Below are 18,319 nucleotides of genomic sequence, written 5' to 3' on the forward strand. Positions count from 1 at the left end.
CCCCTGCCTCCACCTCATTTCATCCTCACAATTGCACTGGGAAGAACATGTTATATTTTCATTTTATAATGATAAAATAGGCTCCAAAAGGGTAACTGAATTGTCTAAGATTACATGAAATGAGCAGCAAATGGGATCTCCTGTTCAGCAATTCTGACACCAGTTCCAGTGATTGTCTTTCTTCTGTACAATAGCTAAGTCCTAGAATAGACCTGAACTGGAAAGGCAAGAAAAAAATACACATATCCATACACACATGTGCATGAGTGAAGATCAAAGGGGGTCATTCTGCTCCAACTTCTGAGGCACACAGAGGCCAGACCACCACTGAAACAGCACTGCCCCGACAACAGAAATATACAAGAATAAGACAGGCAGCTATTTGAAAGTCACGTAATTAGCAAACGATAATAGGGCTAAAGGACTGAAGAGGGCCCATTGTTCCTATCACCAGATAGCTCAGCTGACAGCCCTGGCATCATGATAGAAGAGTTTTCAGAAACGCTTTTTGGAACCCAGAGAAGTTTCAGCGACACCCACAGATGGTGACAGCATCACTGGTTACGTGGCCCTGCACCCTGACAGGATGTCAAGATGAGCTTCAGCACTTGGAACCAAAAAGTGCTGTGATGATGAAGGGAGTTTCTATTTTGACTCCACTGACTGACATTTCTTGTCTGCCTCTGGCTTTTTCGCTAAAATCCTTCAAGACACCAAATGATGGAGACTGAGGAAGTATACTGCTCTTGGGTAGGAAGCCGGCACCTTGCAGAAAGTGCTCTGGAATATGACTACAGCAGGCTAAGACTTTTAAGTGCATCTACAGAAGTTCTGAATAGGACCCTGGGTTCATCACAGAAGAATTCGATTAAAAATAACTTCCTAAGAATCTAAGAAATTAACATGATCAGTAAAGACAAAGAAAGAGAAGAAAAACAAAATCTAATTCTCAGGAACGAAAGACTAGAAAATAAGTTGTACTAGAAGTCAACATGGCTATTCAGGCACACACCCAGCTACCTGCAAGGAGTTATTTTTCCATGCTCTGTGGCACCTGAAACCCCAGCGAGACAGAACCGTTCAATTCCCTGGAAAGGAGACTGAAGCCAGGGAGCCAGTGGTCTAGCTCAGCGGATTCCCCCAACAGCACACACGGATGCCAGCAAGCTAAGATCCACTGGCTTGAAATTCTCACTGCCAGCACAGCACTCTGAAGTCTACCTGGGAGGATCCAGCTTGGTGGGGAATGGGGCGTCCACCATATTGAGGCCTGAGTACGCGGCTTCCCCTCACAGTGGTAAGGGGAGAGAAACACCTGGCTGGAGATGTAACAGCAGGAAGAGAAATCTCCCAGCAAGCATGACTCATTTTCTCTCATTTATGCCTTCTTTTCCCCTTTTCCTTTTTTATTTTCCACCTCCATGATTCTTATTTGTTCTTTAGTTTCTAAGTCATAATAGTGTAAATGCACTTGGGGAAAAAATGTGCTCACTTTGGTACATCTCACCTGGTGAGCAGAGTTCCCATCCAAACTAACCCTTTCTACACCAATCCCATGGCTATGATCTGCTAGCAGGGAACTTGAAATGAATCCAGTATGTCTTCACCAAGGCAAGAATGGAAGAGCCCTAAGTGAGGGACCTCCCCGGACCAGCCTAGAACAAAGGAACCTGTTAACATGGCTCAGTGCCTGTTTTCTTAATATTATTAAGAAATATGCAGATATTAACTAACACAAGCCACTGACAATGTTAACATGGTTCAGTGCCCATTTTCTTAATATTATTAGGAAATACAGAGATATTAACTAACACAAGCCACTGACAATGGTTGTCAAAGACTGAAGGACAGTGGGCCTGGCATATAGTCACAGTGAATAAATGTGCAGCATTTATCACATCCTGACATCTGTACTTATTTATTTATCATCTCTCCCCTAACTCCTATGACAGAATGGAGAGAACCAGAGGGAAGGGGGTTCCATCTTTTTTTTGTTGCTGTTGTTCACACTGTTTCCCAATACACAAAACAGAGACACAAAACACGAGTACAATAAATGTTTGCTGAAGGGATAGATAAATGAATGAGTGACGGCGAAGCAGTGGAACCACATCCTCGCCCAGGTTCTCTGGGTTTGGCTGAAGGACCAACTCACTAGGTCCTCAATTCTTTCCTGCTATGATGGACATTTGTTTCACACGGTTCCTTCTCACATGGCACATTCCTCCTTGGATATTCTCTGACAGACATCCTCTACCTCTCCAGCAATCCATACTTCAACCAGGCTTGAGAAACCTGAGACATGCTCCTATCCTCAAGGGCTCTCCTTGGCCATTTGTTTAAAGTCTCCTCCATCACCACTGAACTTCCAAAGAACTTAGTCTACACCACTGAGGAAGCCCCGTGTTTTTAAGTGACATGGGAGAGCCACATTTTTAGTTACAATGGATGGTATCACCAATATTACTAATAACCCCATTCAAACAAATGGCATACCACAGTTTGCAAAGTGTTCTCTCTTTAGGGAGTCTGAAGTCTAAGTATTCTTCTTTATTCCAGAAAATGGAATAAAGGTCACATCTGTGTTTAACCAAAAATAATAAAAACCATCATTTTGAAAATGTACTATGTGTGAGGCGCTAGTCAAGGCTTTATATGACCATCCTATTTACTGCTCACAAATACTCCATGAAGCACGTCTAATTTTCTGAAGTTGACTGCTGAGACACCTGGAGTTCACAGAAGTTAAGGCAACTGGCTCAAGTGTGCTCAATGCATAAATTGCTAACGCTGGGATATGAATTTAGTCTTGTCTATGTCTGAAAAGGCCTTCCTATGAATAGCAATGCTCCAATTCGTCTCCACCATGAGAAGTGGAAATGCGTGTATGGGCGTTCACTGCACATATCAGCATGGATGCAGGTATCTGAGGAAATAGAATACTGTTAAGTGTCCCACAGTTCCAAAGAGCTGCTAAGAAAGAAAGCAGCCTCTAAAAGGGGAGATGTGATATTAAGCTATAAAAGTTCAAATAAATGATTTAAATAAGGAACCAGTCCCAAGTTCAAATTAATGCTTTAAATAAGGAGCCAGTCCCTGGTTCTGAATTGCAGAGGCTGTTTATATGGTGAAGTGATAATGAAGTCTAAGGGAACTGCCCAACTGGGCCACAACTCCAGGTGCACCATTCACACCATAGTCTAAGAAACAGGGCCTACAGGATGACAGCTAGGTGTAGAAACCCTGGGCATGTCAACATGAACCAAACAGACACAAGTGCAAGTTTCTACCCCTTAGCTCCTCTTAATATCTGTGGATTAAGCCTTCGTGTATCCCATTTTCAGATGGGAAAACTGAGGCTCAAGAGAGGCTAAATGACTTGTCAGGCCATTCGGCAAAGTTAGCGAGCAAGCCAGACTTACACACCGGGCTAGAATCAACAATGCCAGTTCTTGGCATCTGGCTGTGTTTCCAGAAGGCATCTGCAAGGGGTGAGGGCAATAGGGACTTTGGACAACTTCCTCCCCAGGCTGCAGGTGCCCTTTACCTCGCATTTCTCCACGACTGGCTGCTGCCCACACTCGGAGCTGTTGCCTGCCACGATGCCAGCCCGAAGGTTCTCGCTGTCTCCAGTGCCCTCCTCCATGGAGTAGGTCTTGGAGTGGTTGCCTCGTCGATGGGCAGGGGCTCGGCCCTGGGCCAGGCTGAGCTGCCTGCGGAGGGCGCGGTTCTCCTCCTCCACCTCACGCATGCGCACCTCCAGGCTCTCTCGCTCTCGCTGGCTGGAGGCCGTGTACCTGGGGCTGTGCGCCTGGGACTCCAGCGGTGACAGAGACACGGGCTTTCCATCTGGGGAGCGACAGACCCGAGAAGCATTAAACAGGATGAACCATGCCACAAGCCCCTCCAAGTTTCCCAGACATCCATTACTACATGGTGAAGCTCCTTGCACAATCCCATGTTTAAGGGAAGCAGATGGAAAGTGAGTTACAAATAAATGCATCCAGATTGAACTGGGAACAAAGTTGAGAACAGAACAACTTATTATGGTGATAGAAACTAATATGCTTTTTAGAGATGGCAATTGCAATAAAACTGTTTCTAATTAAACGTACTGTCTTCCTCTACTTGGCATGTTTCTACATAGGCATTCTTAACAATAAAGAATTATGGGCCGTGTGCAGTGGCTCACGCCTGTAATCCCATGAAACAAGTGTAATCTCTTGATCACAGGGTCAAGAGATCGAGACCATCGTGGCCAACATGGTGAAATCCCACCTCTACTAAAAATACGAAAATTAGCAGGGTGTGGTGGCATGCGCCTGTAGTCACAGCTACTTGGGTGTCTGAGGCAGGAGAATCGCTTAAACCCAGGAGGCAGAGGTTGCAGTGGGCCGAGACACACCGCTGCACTCCAGCCTGGTTAGAGAGAGAGACTCTCTCTCAAAAAAAAAAAAAAAAAAAGGATTAGGAAAACAAAGGGTAGGGGGGATTGGAGAGAGACAGTGGAGGGGAGAAGGAGTATGAGGAAGTAGAGGAGGGCAAGAGAGGAAGAGGAGGAGTAAAAGGAAAAAAGATAGTAATAATGACTACGTTTATTGAGCTCTTCTTATGCAAACTCCTATACATCTTTCAAAATCCTGTTTTCAAAGCATCACCTCTCAGGGGAAACCATCCTCCATTTGCAGGCAAGGTATCTTTCCACATATTCCTATAATGATTTGAATGTAGCGCTACGAAAACATGTATCTGCCATCCTGTATTTGGTAAACGGTTTTACTAAATGTTTCCTATGAAGACTGGGAGTTCAAGGTAGGCAAAGGCAGGTCTTACTTGTCTTTGTGGTAACGTGTCACAAAGTCTGAGAAACGCCAGAAGGGTGGATGCATGGTTCCATGCCAAGAATAAAATAATTAAAGGCAACAAAGAAGAAAGATATAGGAGCATGACCCATCTTAAGGTTTTCCCAGGAAAACAGTTACCATTAAAGTGAGTGCCAGCAACACTCTATGAACATCACATAACCCTGCAATGAAGACTCAGGCACAGAGAGGATACACAAGTCTCTCAGTGTGATACTGGCAGAATGGTGGGGTCAGAATTCGCAACCAGGTCTCTCTGATGGCTGAGCCTGTGCACTCTCCATTTAAGTAAACGTTTATTACAGGTTATTCAAAGAGTTAACATTTAAAAAACTTATTGGTGTAAAAACTCCATCTCCCAAGAATACTTAGCATATCACCTTGTATACAGTAGGTGCTCAAGGCATGCTTACTGTTCAGGGGTCCCAGTGACACAAGGCATACCCAAAGCCATCACTTGTTTCTGCTTCCACTCTGCAGAAATCCTGGGCTCCAGCTATGTACAGCCACCTCAGGGATTACCAAGCAAAAAAGCATTATCTCTAGAAAATCATCCTCTCTCAGCTGCCTGTCAAAAAAACAAAACAAAACAAAACAAAAACACTCTTCTTTTTCCATACTTCAAGTTTTTCCTTCCTGCCCAAACCCCACTGAGCTTCCGAACTGTCCCAGAGAGTCTCTATGACTCATAAACTTGAGGATTAAAGAATGTGATGAATTACACCCTATACATCTCACTTGTGCTGTGTCGACCTCTGCCCAGGGCTTGTGATGTATCTTTGGACCTTAACAAATAGGACTCATTTTTTTTTCCTCTTAATCACCTCAGGGTTAAATGCCTAAGCTCCTGGTCCTCTCCTATCAATGCAACAAATATGCTTCGCTGAAGGGCACTGCCTGGGACCACAAAATCAAAGGCCAAGGCAGAATCGGTAGAGGATGTGAAATCACAGGCTGATTAGGGTTGCATTGTCACCGGCTGGCCAATTACAAGCTTCAACCCAAACTTTTGAAGATCTGTCTCCCTGTTTGGTACAAGTAAGAATGAAAAAGAAGAGGCAGCTATTCATAATTGTGTTTTCTCAACTACCATAGACCCTTTGAGCAGGAGTGGGTCAAGATGAACATCTGGCTTCCACAGGAATTACGCTTTCTTTACCAACTACACGGATGTGCACCAGGCTAGGGACCTCATGCTGATAATGCCTTAGGTTGCTATCAGCGCAAGGAAGTGGTAACAGTTATCCTCATTACTGATCCAGAGACTCAGACTAAAGTTTAAACCGTGTTCCCATTATGCTGCCGCTTGACTGTAAACAAGGTCTCCTGGATGTTGCGCTCGGCTATGCTCCTGCATTTATGTGCTAAGTTAAGAGGTAAAAGGCCAGGCATGGTAGCTCACATCCGTAATCCCAACATTTTGGGAGGCCAAGGCAGGCAGGTCACGAGGTCAGGAGTTCGAGACAATCCTGGCCAACATAGTGAAATCCTATCTCTACTAAAAATACAAAAAATTAGCCGGGTGTGATGGCATATGACTGTAATCCCAGCAACTCGGGAGACTGAGGCAGGAGAATCACTTGAACCTGGGAGGCGGAGGTTGCAGTGAGCAAAGACTGTGCCATTGCACTCCAGCCCAACCATCCCCACCAAAAAAGATAAAGCTCTGGAGACTAAGAGGGTCTCCTCCTCAGGAAAGGATTCTGGAGCATTGGGGCAGAAGTGCAGGAAGGTCAACAGGGTCCTAGAGGCTCTAGAAAATTCATAAATGGGACCTGTGAGTTTGATCTTTGGAGGGGTTACATCAATGCTCTGAGCTTCGTTTTTCTCTTGTGTGAAATGGGAACATAACATAAACAAGAATAATGGTAGCCTTAAGAAAGATTAATAAAATACAGAGGACTGTGCCCCTTATTGGGAGGTGCTCGGCATCAGTGAGTTCTTGTGACCCTTTCTCAGTGAGGGAAAGTCATGCCATGTGTAAGATGAGTTGATGATGTAAAGAATAAAACACCGTATTTTCACAACACAGGGTTGTTCTGCGTGTTGTATATGGGAACGAGCAGTCAACAGACCTTGGCTTCCTTGGTTATGTCCTCTGAGATGAGGCACTGCTGACCTTCCTGCCTTCATCCTTAGCAGGGTTCAAGGTTAATCCTTACAAACATGGAGGGACAGGCAAGCAGGCTTCACCAAAGAGGCTTGGTCACATTCTCCAGTCCCTCTCCTGAAAGCCCCATATTTTAAACATTTATGTAAATTATAATTGCTTGATTAAGGTCTTAAGAGAAATGCTGTTCAACATCCTGTGTGTCCATTTCTGCACTGCTTTAGAACCCAAATGGTTTTAATCAAACTTAACTCTCAAAGACTTCCAGGGGTTTTCCCCACTATTAAAAGGTCTAGAGATTTGTCACCAATGAAGCCATACTAAATAACTAATGTCAGGCCTCAAAGAGAGGAACCAGTGTTGAAAAAAAGCAACATTCCTGCTGTGCCCAACTCCTGGCATGGAAGAAGTGCTCAATTAATGGCAGGACTGCCCTTTCTGGTCTGTTCCGCTAACTTGGGCCAGCCCCTTCCTTTTCCTCAGCCAGTTTCGCCTTCTGAAAGGTGGGGCCCTGAGATGTGCTCCGAGTCCCCTCTTAGCTCTAACCCTTCGGAGCTGTATGGTCCAGATGATCCCAACACCACATGATCAGAAGTGTATACAAGTGGGCCCGGCTGCCTTGCCAGATTCACAGCTCATTCTAGTTTTATTCGTCCTGACTCCGGCTTTTATTCCTGGACTATTCCTTTTTCTGGCTCCTGTCCTTTTTGCTCAGGCTTCTCCTGTCTCTGAGAATAAGGGGAGGAGAGAGGGTCTGCAATTCTCTGTTACGTTTTACAGGCACTGGCCTGTCGCAGGAACGCCCCTCAAGCTTTGGGTACAGGCCGTAAAGCCCACCACACAGGGTTTTGTAAACAACTGTGCCCACATTGGTATTTCTCAAACTATCAGCGGTGAAGAACCAGTTTTTCTCCCTCCCCCAATCCATCCTGGACACAAATTTGCCCCTAACACACAAAGGCACAATAGAGCTTGGCCCACGTGTGACTCATCACTGGAATTAAACAAATTGGTCTATGCTATGTTAATCAAGACTACTGATCATACACTTGATGCCAGCGACAAAGTCCACTTGCTCTAGATGCTTCTAAATGCCTAGTCTCTAGTTTCATAGGTATCTTGCTGCAGACCGGCAACAGTTTAAGGATTGTAATGGTTAGTTTTATGCATCAACTCAGCTGGGCCATGTGGTACCCAAATATGTGGTCAAATGTCATTTTGGATGTTCTTTTGAAAGGTGTTTTTGGATGAGATTAACATTTAGATTGTTAGGCTGAGTAAAGCAGGTATCCTCTCCTGGTGTGTGTTGGCTACCTCCCATTAGTCGAAGGCATAAATAGATAAAAAATGCTGACCATCCTCCCAATACAAGAGAACCCATCCTGCCTGACAGTCTTTGAATTGGAACATCACCTTTTTCTTGCCTTCCAACTCAAACTGAATCACCAGATCTTTCTGGGTCCCGAGCCTACTGGAATTTGGAATGGAACACCTCCATGAGATCTCCTGGTTTTCAGGCTTTTGGACTTAAACTAGGCCTACACATCAGCTCTCCTGGGTCTCCAGCTTGCTGACTCACCCTGAAGATTTTGGAATTGGTTGGCTTCCATAATCATGTAAGCCATTTCCTTACAATAAACATAGCTGTACATACACACCCTAATACCACTGCTTCTCTAAAGAACGCTGACAAATCCAGGGATGAACAATGAATGGCCTGCAGATCACACCAGTGCCTGGTCTCCACCCCCAGGTCCTGGCATGCTTCCTATGCTTCACAAGCATTTGAGGAAGAAAGAAAAAGAAGAACGTGTAGCACTTTCTGTTAAAAACGGCATTAAATGCCTAGCGCATCATAAACTACCAGTGATTTTAAAATACATCTCATTACAATGCTAAATACTGGGGAAGAGGGAGAGAGAACTGAGAAAAGCAAACTAATCGAGTAGATTAATAAGAGCATGGGATTTGGAATACTTACTCACTGCCATGAGAACAGTATGGGGGAACCGCCCCATGATTCAATTATCTCCCATGCGTCTCTCCCATAATATGTGAAAATTATGTGAGCTACGATTCAAAATGGGATTTGGGTAGGGACACAGCAAAACCATTTCAATACTCAAACTCCCCGCACTTCTCTCAACCCAAGCCCACTAAAGCTACAGGCAGGGTACACACAGGCAGCAGTGGATAAGATCCCTTGTCTGTAAGTGCCTTTACCTTTGTTTCTCCATTACCTTTCCTTCCTGGTTTCCACTCTTTAGATATACACAGTCTATGCATCCACATGATGTACCGTTCTATCACAGAATAGGTGTATGTGTTGATCTGCGGTTCAGCCCATTTTCAGCTTAAAATGTCAAACAAGACATTATTCAAAAACTAAGCTGACAACATCGTCTTCCTCCCTCCAAAAGTTCTCAACAAACATGAATTCATCATCGAAAATGAATCTCTGAATCCACTTGAGATGAATGTTCTGAATTAAGAATCAAAACATCTAAGATTCAGAACAAAGAAGGTAAATTGAAAATCAACCTCCGTGCAGTGCAGTGCCAGAGATTAGGGACTCACCATCCAGAATGTCCTAAGTGACGATCTCAGTTAATCTGAATGTGCTGAATATCTCTGGATTGCTCTTTGAAATGAATAAGACTGGGGATCATTAACACAGGCAGGGCCAGGGCCTGGATGGGCCTCCCACCAAAGGGGCTGGGACCCTTTCAGGGACGACAGACCCAGGTCTCCCTCGTCTAGGAAAGCAAACTCTTGCACTCAGGGCCAGATTTCAGGAAAGCTGTCCTCCCTGCATCATCCCGCCTGTGATAAAGACACTACATCCCTAACCTTTATATGGCAAAATCTCCCTACGTACAATCTGTCGCTGAGGCCTGCCAATTCTTCCTTCCTGATGTTTGAAGCACTCGCTCTTCTCATTTGATTTGGAACATCTCATCCGAAGCCCAGCCTCTTAATCTTATCCTAAAACAGGGGTCATCAAACTTTTTCTGTAAACATCCAGAGTCAATATGTTTTATTTTGCAGGCTATGCAATCTCTGCTGCAAGCACTCGACTGCCATTGTAGCATAAAAGCAGCCACAGAAATATATAACAAACGGCTGTGGCTATGTTCCAGTCAAATTTTGTTTCCAAAAACAAGCAGAGGGCTCGATCTGGCATACTTCTGGGACACAGATGATGGACCCTGTCGTAGAACACTGTGTGGGTCTCCTCGGTTAGTCCCCCTGCCTCCGATTTCTCCCTGTTCCTGTCAGCTCCCTCACAGGTGCCGTGGATAACGTTCTTCAGTCCTACTTCCACCACGTTTACAGGCTGACAATGTACAAACCAACTCTATCTACTTCAAGGTCATCCATCAAATTCAACACATACTTGGTCACTTCCCAATGAGTGCATGTCCTTGGGTGCTGTGTGTGTCGTCTCATTTTAATTTATGCAACGTCATGAAGTGGGTGTTCTATTTCCACTCGACTAATGAAAAAAACAAAAAAAGAGAAACAGACACATGATTTCACTAGTTCAATGTTACCCCAGTAACAATGGCAGAGGGAGAGCCTTGAACCCAGGTTCACTGGCTCCAGAGAAGTGGCTCTTTCTTGCACCAAATCAGAATGTCTCCTGCTCACCACCCTCTGAATAATTCGAATCTAATTTGTGGTTGTGGTGGCTGTTTCTGCTTCATTCCCTGGTCCCTCAGGCCAGTGGTTCTCAATCTGGGCTGGCATTAAATAACTTGGAAAACGTAAAAGCATGAATGTGCAGTGGCCCCAACCTAGATGAATTCATACAGCATCTCTGGAAGTGGGGGTCTAGTTATTGGCATTTTTTGAAAAATTTAAGGTCCGGGATACATGTGCAGGACATGCAGGTTTATTACATAGGTAAATGTGTGCCATGGTAGTTTGCTGCACAGATCAACCCATCACCTAGGTATTAAGCCCAGCATCCATTAGCTATTCTTCCTGATGCTACCCCCTCCCCCAACTCCCCAACAGGCCTCAGCTGTGTTGTCTCCCTCCTTGTGTCCATGTGCTCATTGTTCAGCTTCCACTTATGAGAACATGCAGTGTTTGGTTATCTGTTCCTGTGTTAGTCTGCTGAGGATAATGGCTTCCAGCTTCATCCATGTCCATGCAAAGGACATGATCTCATTCCTTTTCATGGCTGCATAGTATTCCATGGTGTATAGGGACCACATTTTCTTTATCAAGTCTATGATGGGCATCTCTATTGATTCCATGTCTTTGCTACTGTGAATTGTGCTGCAATAAACATACGTGTGCATGTATCTTTGTAACAGAATGATTTACATTCCTTTGAGTTTTCAGCATTTTTAAAAGCAGCCACTCCCATGAGATTCTAATGTGTAGCCAAGGCTGAGAAATGCTGGCTTAGGCATTTCCCCAGATTCTCCAGCTTGGATGCAAAGGAGGTCTTAGCATTGCCACACTTAATTATCGTATTGCTCTGACCCTGTATCCCATTTTCCTTACACAAGCCTCTACTGTATTCTTTCAGCAGCTCCCATTACATGACTCAGACCCACATGATTTCCTGGTATTCCAGCTCCTCCAAGCATAGGGCCTGCTTTGCTCCTCTGCATCCCCCTGCTTCCGGGAAGACCGTCTCCTTCAAAAGCAGTTACCTAACAGCCCCGCTGCCTGACTCTCCAGCATCCCTGGTTTCTGTCTCCCTTCTCTTGACCAATCATATGTCACCTTATTCTAATGAATGTTTCAAGTTTTCATTTTCTATATGAGACTATATCCATTGAGCAATTTGTAATTTTTTTTTAGAAAATGCCCTCCTTTTAATTAACATAAAGATTTCACACCCTCATTCAATGCCAAATATCAAACATCATTTGATGTTTCAAAGTAAATTAAATACTGAAGCCAAAGTTATTTCATAAAAATTTAGAAAACTCCATTTGATCTTAAAAGTTAATTTTGATCACGAGATGTCCACAGAAGAGCTGAGTCTGCCAACGTGTCATCAGCTTTTCCTTTCTAGGCAGTATGTAAGTCATAGCAAGATATAGGTCCAGGTTGGGCCATTTTCTTAAGTTTCAAAAGCATGGAATCTGATTTGCTGTGGGAAGGAAAATGGCAATGACGACACACAAAGGCTGCTCGCTTGTTATGAGGTACACAGGGAATGTTTTACCCCAAAATTCCCCTAAGTGATTTTCTGGAAGTTATGTTTGGCAACCAAAGCACACTTGAGTTCCAGCAAAGGCCCTGGAGACAGATCTTTTGACAAAGATGGAAGAACAGTGAAGAGAAAAAAAAAGAGTTCCTTACCAGTTTCTAAAAAGAATTTGTAACCACAGTGCCAGGGAAAGAAGCCTGGATTCATTGCACCATAATAGCCTGAATGAGATCTGACTTTTGTCTTCCATAAAGTCATTTCCAAGAACGTTAGCTAAAAAGCTTCATTAAGTCAAGAAAATGAAGACATTTTTAGCACCAATTTGCTGTATCCATACCTGGGTTTAGATTATAAATGCTTCAAGTGTGTCCTAACGAGCCATGATAACAGTTTTTGTCTCTTGAAACTTCAGGTTCAATGATTTCAAAGCTTCAAATGCTTTGGTGTGTTTCTTTTTGGGGGTTTCTTTTGGCCAAATATGCTAAGTTCTGAAAGTTGGAGGTGGTTGGTCTTTGAACCACCGTGATGGGGTACCTGCATCTTTCTGCTTCTGTAACTGGCCCATCATATTCCCAAGGAGTCCGAGTATCTGAGTATGGACAGAAGGGCTTTGTTAGTACCATTCGAACAGGCACCAAACAAGGCCAAAAAAAGATAATGTATTTAGTGCTCTGTTTCCTAGAAAAATAGATTTGACAGCAGAGTCAAGGTCTTCTCTTAGATCACCAGGTGGTATAGAAAACAGTCATTGGATGGTAATGATAACAGTGTCTACTAGAAAAAGTAAACATATTCACCACAAATCCTGACAACTGATCTGTGTGTGAGGGCACAATACATTTACATTCCAGTTATCTTTGATGAGCCTCTGCCTCCAGTTAACCCCTGAACGTCAATCATTTCTTACATAGCCTCCAAGAAACCACCAGCTTTAGTGGTAGTCTCCAATGGCTGAGTCTGAGAAAGCAGCCTTTCTCCTTCCCCAGTTTCTTGAGTCCTATTTCATACATATGCAATAGTTGGACACAATCCCCTTTGTTGGTAGATTCGTCAAAACTAAAAGTTAAACAACCACAATGATTTTATCCTTTGCAAAGCATCAACTGAGTGTCCTCAATGTGGCTATTTACTATAAAATCAGATGCAGAAATACTATAGAATTGCTTAATTTTCTCTTTAGTGGCACTCAAGATGAAAGATTTCATAAGTGTTTCTCCCCACTGATTTAATTTTTTAAAATCTTTGCAATAAACGTGTTATTTCATATGAAATATTCATAGCCCTTATAAAATCCCACTAAAATGTTCCAAGAGTGAGGCGAATCACATGTGCAGAGAAGAATCATATTTTACAGTAAAAATTTTTAATGAGGTTTGATTTTTTTTTTTGTAGCCAAAATTTTGTTCAAATCAAAAGACCCACATGGGATGATTTTTTAGCAAAGGTTTTTAATTTTATTTTGCATTCATCACACTAAGTATGTTGAAAACTCTCCTTTTCTCACTTTGTGAATCCGTACTTGCAGTAAACCTTAAATAGTCATTCTTGGTGGCCATATTCATTTACCAAAAGAGGTTCTGTAATTTTTTTTCTTGTTTTTGAGCCAGGGTCTCACTCTGTCACCCAGGCTGGAGTGCAGAGACACAATCTCGGCTCACTGCAACCTCCGCCTTCCATGTACAAGCGATTCTCTTTCTTCAGCCTCCCAAGTAGCTGGGATTACAGGCGCATGCCACCATGCCTGGCTAATTTTTGTATTTTTACTAAAGACCAGGTTTTACCATGTTGGCCAGGCTGTTCTCGATCTTCTGACCTCAAGTGATCCATCCGCCTCAGCCTGCTAAGGTGCTGGGATTATAGGTGCGAGCCAATGCACCCAGTATTTCTGTGATTTTTTTTTTTTTTTTTACAAGTGAGGAACACTGACAATGTCTGGTTTGGGTTACAGAAGGATGAAAAATTTCAATGGCAAACAGCAGCTGACTGAGGATGCCAGACAGATCAGCAAAGACCTGACTCCACTCAATTCTGCTTCTTGTGCTTTCCTGCCTCTTCCTGCTGTGATCATCTAACTTCAGGGGTAAAATATCCAAGTGAAATTCACATCTATGGAGAAGAGTTAGGGAACCTTACCAAAAAGGATCCAACCGAATGATGACCTGACATCACAAGTGTGACTTAAATTGGACTGCATCGGAATTGAACTATGGTGCCCTGCTGTCCTCGGGAGGGAGGCGGACTACCAGATAACCCACTCAGACTTTGATAACCTAGACAGTAGTCCCATGATTGCCCTGGGACTGTAAGAAGAAAACTGAATGTGAAATATCACTAAAAGTCTAGAGCAGGGGTGTCCAATCTTTTGGCTTCCCTGGGCCACAATGGAAGAAGAGGAATTGTCTTGGGTCACACATAAAATACATTAACACAAAAAACAGCCGATGAGCCAAATGAAAGAAAGAAGAAAGAAAAGAAAGAAAGAGAGAGAAAGAAAGAGAGATCCCAAAAGAATCTCACAATGTTTTTAAAGTGTCCAAATTTGACGTGACTGCGCACTGCACCCGAGATTGCACACATGCCAAACCTGAGCAAAAGTTCTCTTTCCTTATACTGCATGTAAGCAAGGATAACATGGAAAGAAAGCCCCTGCCCCATCTTTTCAGGAGCTCTGACATCAGTGAGGATGGACTTGACTTGCACCATATTCTCAGGCCCCTCTGACATACCCCATCTCCTCCACAGTCAATTGGCTTTGAGACAAACCACTGCCCTTCGTCCAAACACCTCACCCCTTGCCCAGCCTTCTATGGATGCCACCTGGTACGCAAGCCACACTTCACCAGAAGTGTCCAACTCTGGCCTGCAGTGTTCACTCTACAATAGTGGGACCAGATGAGACACAAAGGATGAGGCTGGTAAAAAGACAAATCGAAAGAGCTAGTTATGAAAGATAAGGAGGACTCGGTACTTGTTAAAGTTAGCAGTGGCAACACAGCCAACCAACAGCATGAGTAGCTGCCATGCAGAATTTCTAACCCATTCTAAAAAGCAATGGAAGCAAGTACTCTTGTGAATGGGCTCGATTCCTCCAATAGCATCCCTTTGCTGTAAACTCCCCCTTCACCTAAACCAGTGCTATCTTCCTCAGCTCAATTGTAAATTAAAAACAAGAGAAAACAAGCAAAAGCCTGCCTGGACATTCCTTTGCCTGTAAGTGACTGTCCTCCTTTTTCCTATCTTCTTTTCCTTATTCATAGTCGTGTGCAACCCCCTTTAACAGTTTGACTTGCATTAAAGTTATATTCCAATTCTCACAAAGATCTACATTAGAAATAAGAGGAGGAAAAAGAAAACAAAACAAAACCAAAAACATATCACCTCTTTTTTCACTCTTTCCTTACAAATCCTTTTTCCTTAGGAGAAAATCAGAATGAGGTTTTAACAAAATAGATCAGGGAGAGAGGGCAATAGAAGATTTCATCAGGAGTTCAGCTTGACAGAAATAATGCTTTATCGGGATGGGCACTTCGCAAAGATAAAGTGTTACCAAGAGCAAGATGGATGTTTGGGTAAAATATTGTGCTAATACTTATTAAGCTCAAACCTGCCATCTCTGCTTTTGATGGGTGGGTATCTTCTTCCAAGTCCTACACCTGAGAGTTTTTATAAGGTGCTTCCAGCAGTCTTATAAAAGTAAGAAGAATTAAACTAAGAACCCTTAAGTCAATACCACTGTAAGGCAAATCAGGCTTTTCTTCTACAAGTTAAGACGAAGGATGGGCTTGAGTGCAGGAAGCAGTACCAGACACAGGGGACCAAGAAGAAGCCTTTGATGGTGAAGCCTCCAGCACAGGATCCTAGTTTTTGACCCCAAAGAGCCCCTTGCAAGACAGAGGCACACCTGAGGGACGGATCTCAGAGACAGCATCAGGATGGGGGTGATGGGGCTGATCTGTCAAGAGGAGATCCTGGTTCAAGCCTCGATGGACTTTCTGAAATTGCTGGTGAAATCTCCTGTGTTTTATACTCCCATCTTCTGGCCCTGAAGAGTCCTCAGTGAACCAAAGAGCCTCATTAACAAGGATTTCAGGAGCCCCCTACACATAAAAGCCCTATGCTAACTTCCTGAAGGGGGCAGTTAGAATAAGCATTAAGAATTTGTTATTTCCTTTCCATGTTTTGTCATTCGGTGAATTACCACTGACCCTCCCACACCTGGCTCAATAATCCCTTCTAGTAACCCTTCTCCGACCTGCCCAGGGTGAGCTGGCTCCTTCTCTCCTTTCACAATCCTCAGATTTCCTACTACCTTCCACAACACAGATAAGGTGGCGGCTCTTACTCCATGTGTAACGACCCTTTATGGCGCCTCCATTGTCTCAACATGGTAACTGAACACCTGTTCAGGGCAGGAGCCATGCTGAATCATCTGTTTCCCAGTGCCTGGCACGATGTGAATACACACTGGGTGTTCTTACGCAGCCACCACATTGTGGAAGGAGACGATGACTTGGGAGTCCTTTGATGTCCCCACATCCAAGTGACAGCCTTGGATTTCCACCTCCAAAACCTTCGGCTCCTTTCCTCAAAAGTGATGACCAAAAACTATCATCACGTTTGTCCCCAATGCAGAGGCCAAAAATCTAGGACGCATTCCTGAATTTTTTCCCTCATGTCCCACATGCATGCCATTAGCAACGTATTTGAATGCTGGTTTGATCTTCGAAATATATCCTGAATACAAACACTTCCCCACAACCCCCACCACTATGACCCTAGTTCTAGGACCCAGCACCTCTTACCTGGACTCGCTCAATAGCCACCTAACTGGTCATTCTGCCTCGGTCATTCTACTTGTCACTCCCAGCTGGATGGCCTTTAAAAATGGTTATCAGACCACATCTGGATCCTGTTTGAACCTGCCTTCCCAGGGCTTCCCATCAAACTTAAAACTCAAGGAACTTACAGTGACTTACATGTAAGGTCTCAACCACAGTCATCTTTCTGACCTCAAAACTGTCTTCTGCTCCCTTGGCAGAGGAGGCCATGCCAGCCTTTCAGATGTCCCCGGGATATATGGCAAGCACTCTCCCACTCAGAGCCTCTACACTTGCTACTGGCTCTCACCGCATTCATCAGGAATCTGTTTAACTATAATAATTCTTCAGACCAGCATCTGTCAACCAGCCTTTAAAACGCCATCCCTGGCCGGGCGCGGTGGCTCATGCCTGTAATCCTAACACTCTGGGAGGCAGAGATGGCCGGATCACGAGGTCAGGAGTTAAAGATCAGCCTGGCCAATATGGTGAAACCCCATTTCTACTAAAAAATACAAAAATTAGCCAAGCGTGGTGGCTACTTGGGAGGCTGAGGCAGAAGAGTCGCTTGAACCCAAGAGGCAGAAGTTGCAATGATCCGAGATCGTGCCACTGCACTACAGCCTGGACAACAGAGCGAGATTCCGCATCAAAAACCAAAACCAAAACAAAACAAAAAATTCCATCTCTGCCCACCCTGACACCACAGTGTTTCCTCACTCTGTCCCCTGGTTTCTCCTCCTCCACTGCACACATCACAACACTCTCCTCAAGTGTAAATTTATCTGTTTCCTTTTTATTTGCCTGTCTCCACCTCTAGAACACAAGTTCAATGGTAGCAGAGTCTTCTGTGGATTTGTTTCAACAATGATTATCTCCAGGGTCTGGAACCAAGCACATAGGAAGCACCCAACAGGTACATCTTGAATACTAAATCAAGAATACAGGTGAATACAAGCAACTATTCCAACAGTTCAATGATGAGAATCGGATTTCAAATCAGGATCATGATTAGGGCTCCTTTACTCACCACCCACTCTGGCCGGGTGAACATCATACATTATCTTACGTAGTTATTCCAATTCTCTGAAACAGGTTTCCTGTCCCCATTATAAACAGGCAGAAACAGAGGCTCACTGAGCTTAAGAAAAGCTTAAGTAACTTGCCATATTTACTGCAAGTAAAAAAAAAAAAATCGCAGCCGGGCGCGGTGGCTCACGCCTGTAATCCCAGCACTGTGGGAGGCTGAGGCGGGTGGATCACGAGGTCAAGAGATCGAGACCATCCTGGTCAACATGGTGAAACCCCATCTCTACTAAAAATACAAAAAATTAGCTGGGCATGGTGGCGCATA

The 18,319-nt window shown here is 44.0% G+C and overlaps 1 protein-coding gene across 2 annotated transcripts in view; it reads right to left on the reverse strand.

Annotated features, from left to right (window-relative positions):
* Positions 1–18,319, reverse strand: part of LARGE1 (LARGE xylosyl- and glucuronyltransferase 1) — a 568,765-nt gene that overhangs the window by 354,128 nt on the left and 196,318 nt on the right. The window contains exons 1-2 of one of the 2 annotated variants that reach the window (XM_037729772.1): positions 6,449–6,467; positions 3,548–3,849 (exon numbers count right to left, since the gene is read on the reverse strand). In XM_037729772.1, the coding sequence (XP_037585700.1) occupies positions 3,548–3,751 (204 nt within the window). In that variant the 5' untranslated portion in view covers positions 3,752–3,849; positions 6,449–6,467. Of the gene's footprint in view, positions 1–3,547; positions 3,850–6,448; positions 6,468–18,319 lie in introns of those variants that run through there. The other variant, XM_017504007.2, reaches the window with a different exon arrangement.

This window comes from Cebus imitator, unplaced genomic scaffold (assembly GCF_001604975.1).
Source record: "Cebus imitator isolate Cc_AM_T3 unplaced genomic scaffold, Cebus_imitator-1.0 Scaffold317, whole genome shotgun sequence".
In the NCBI taxonomy this organism is placed as follows: Eukaryota; Metazoa; Chordata; class Mammalia; order Primates; family Cebidae; genus Cebus; species Cebus imitator.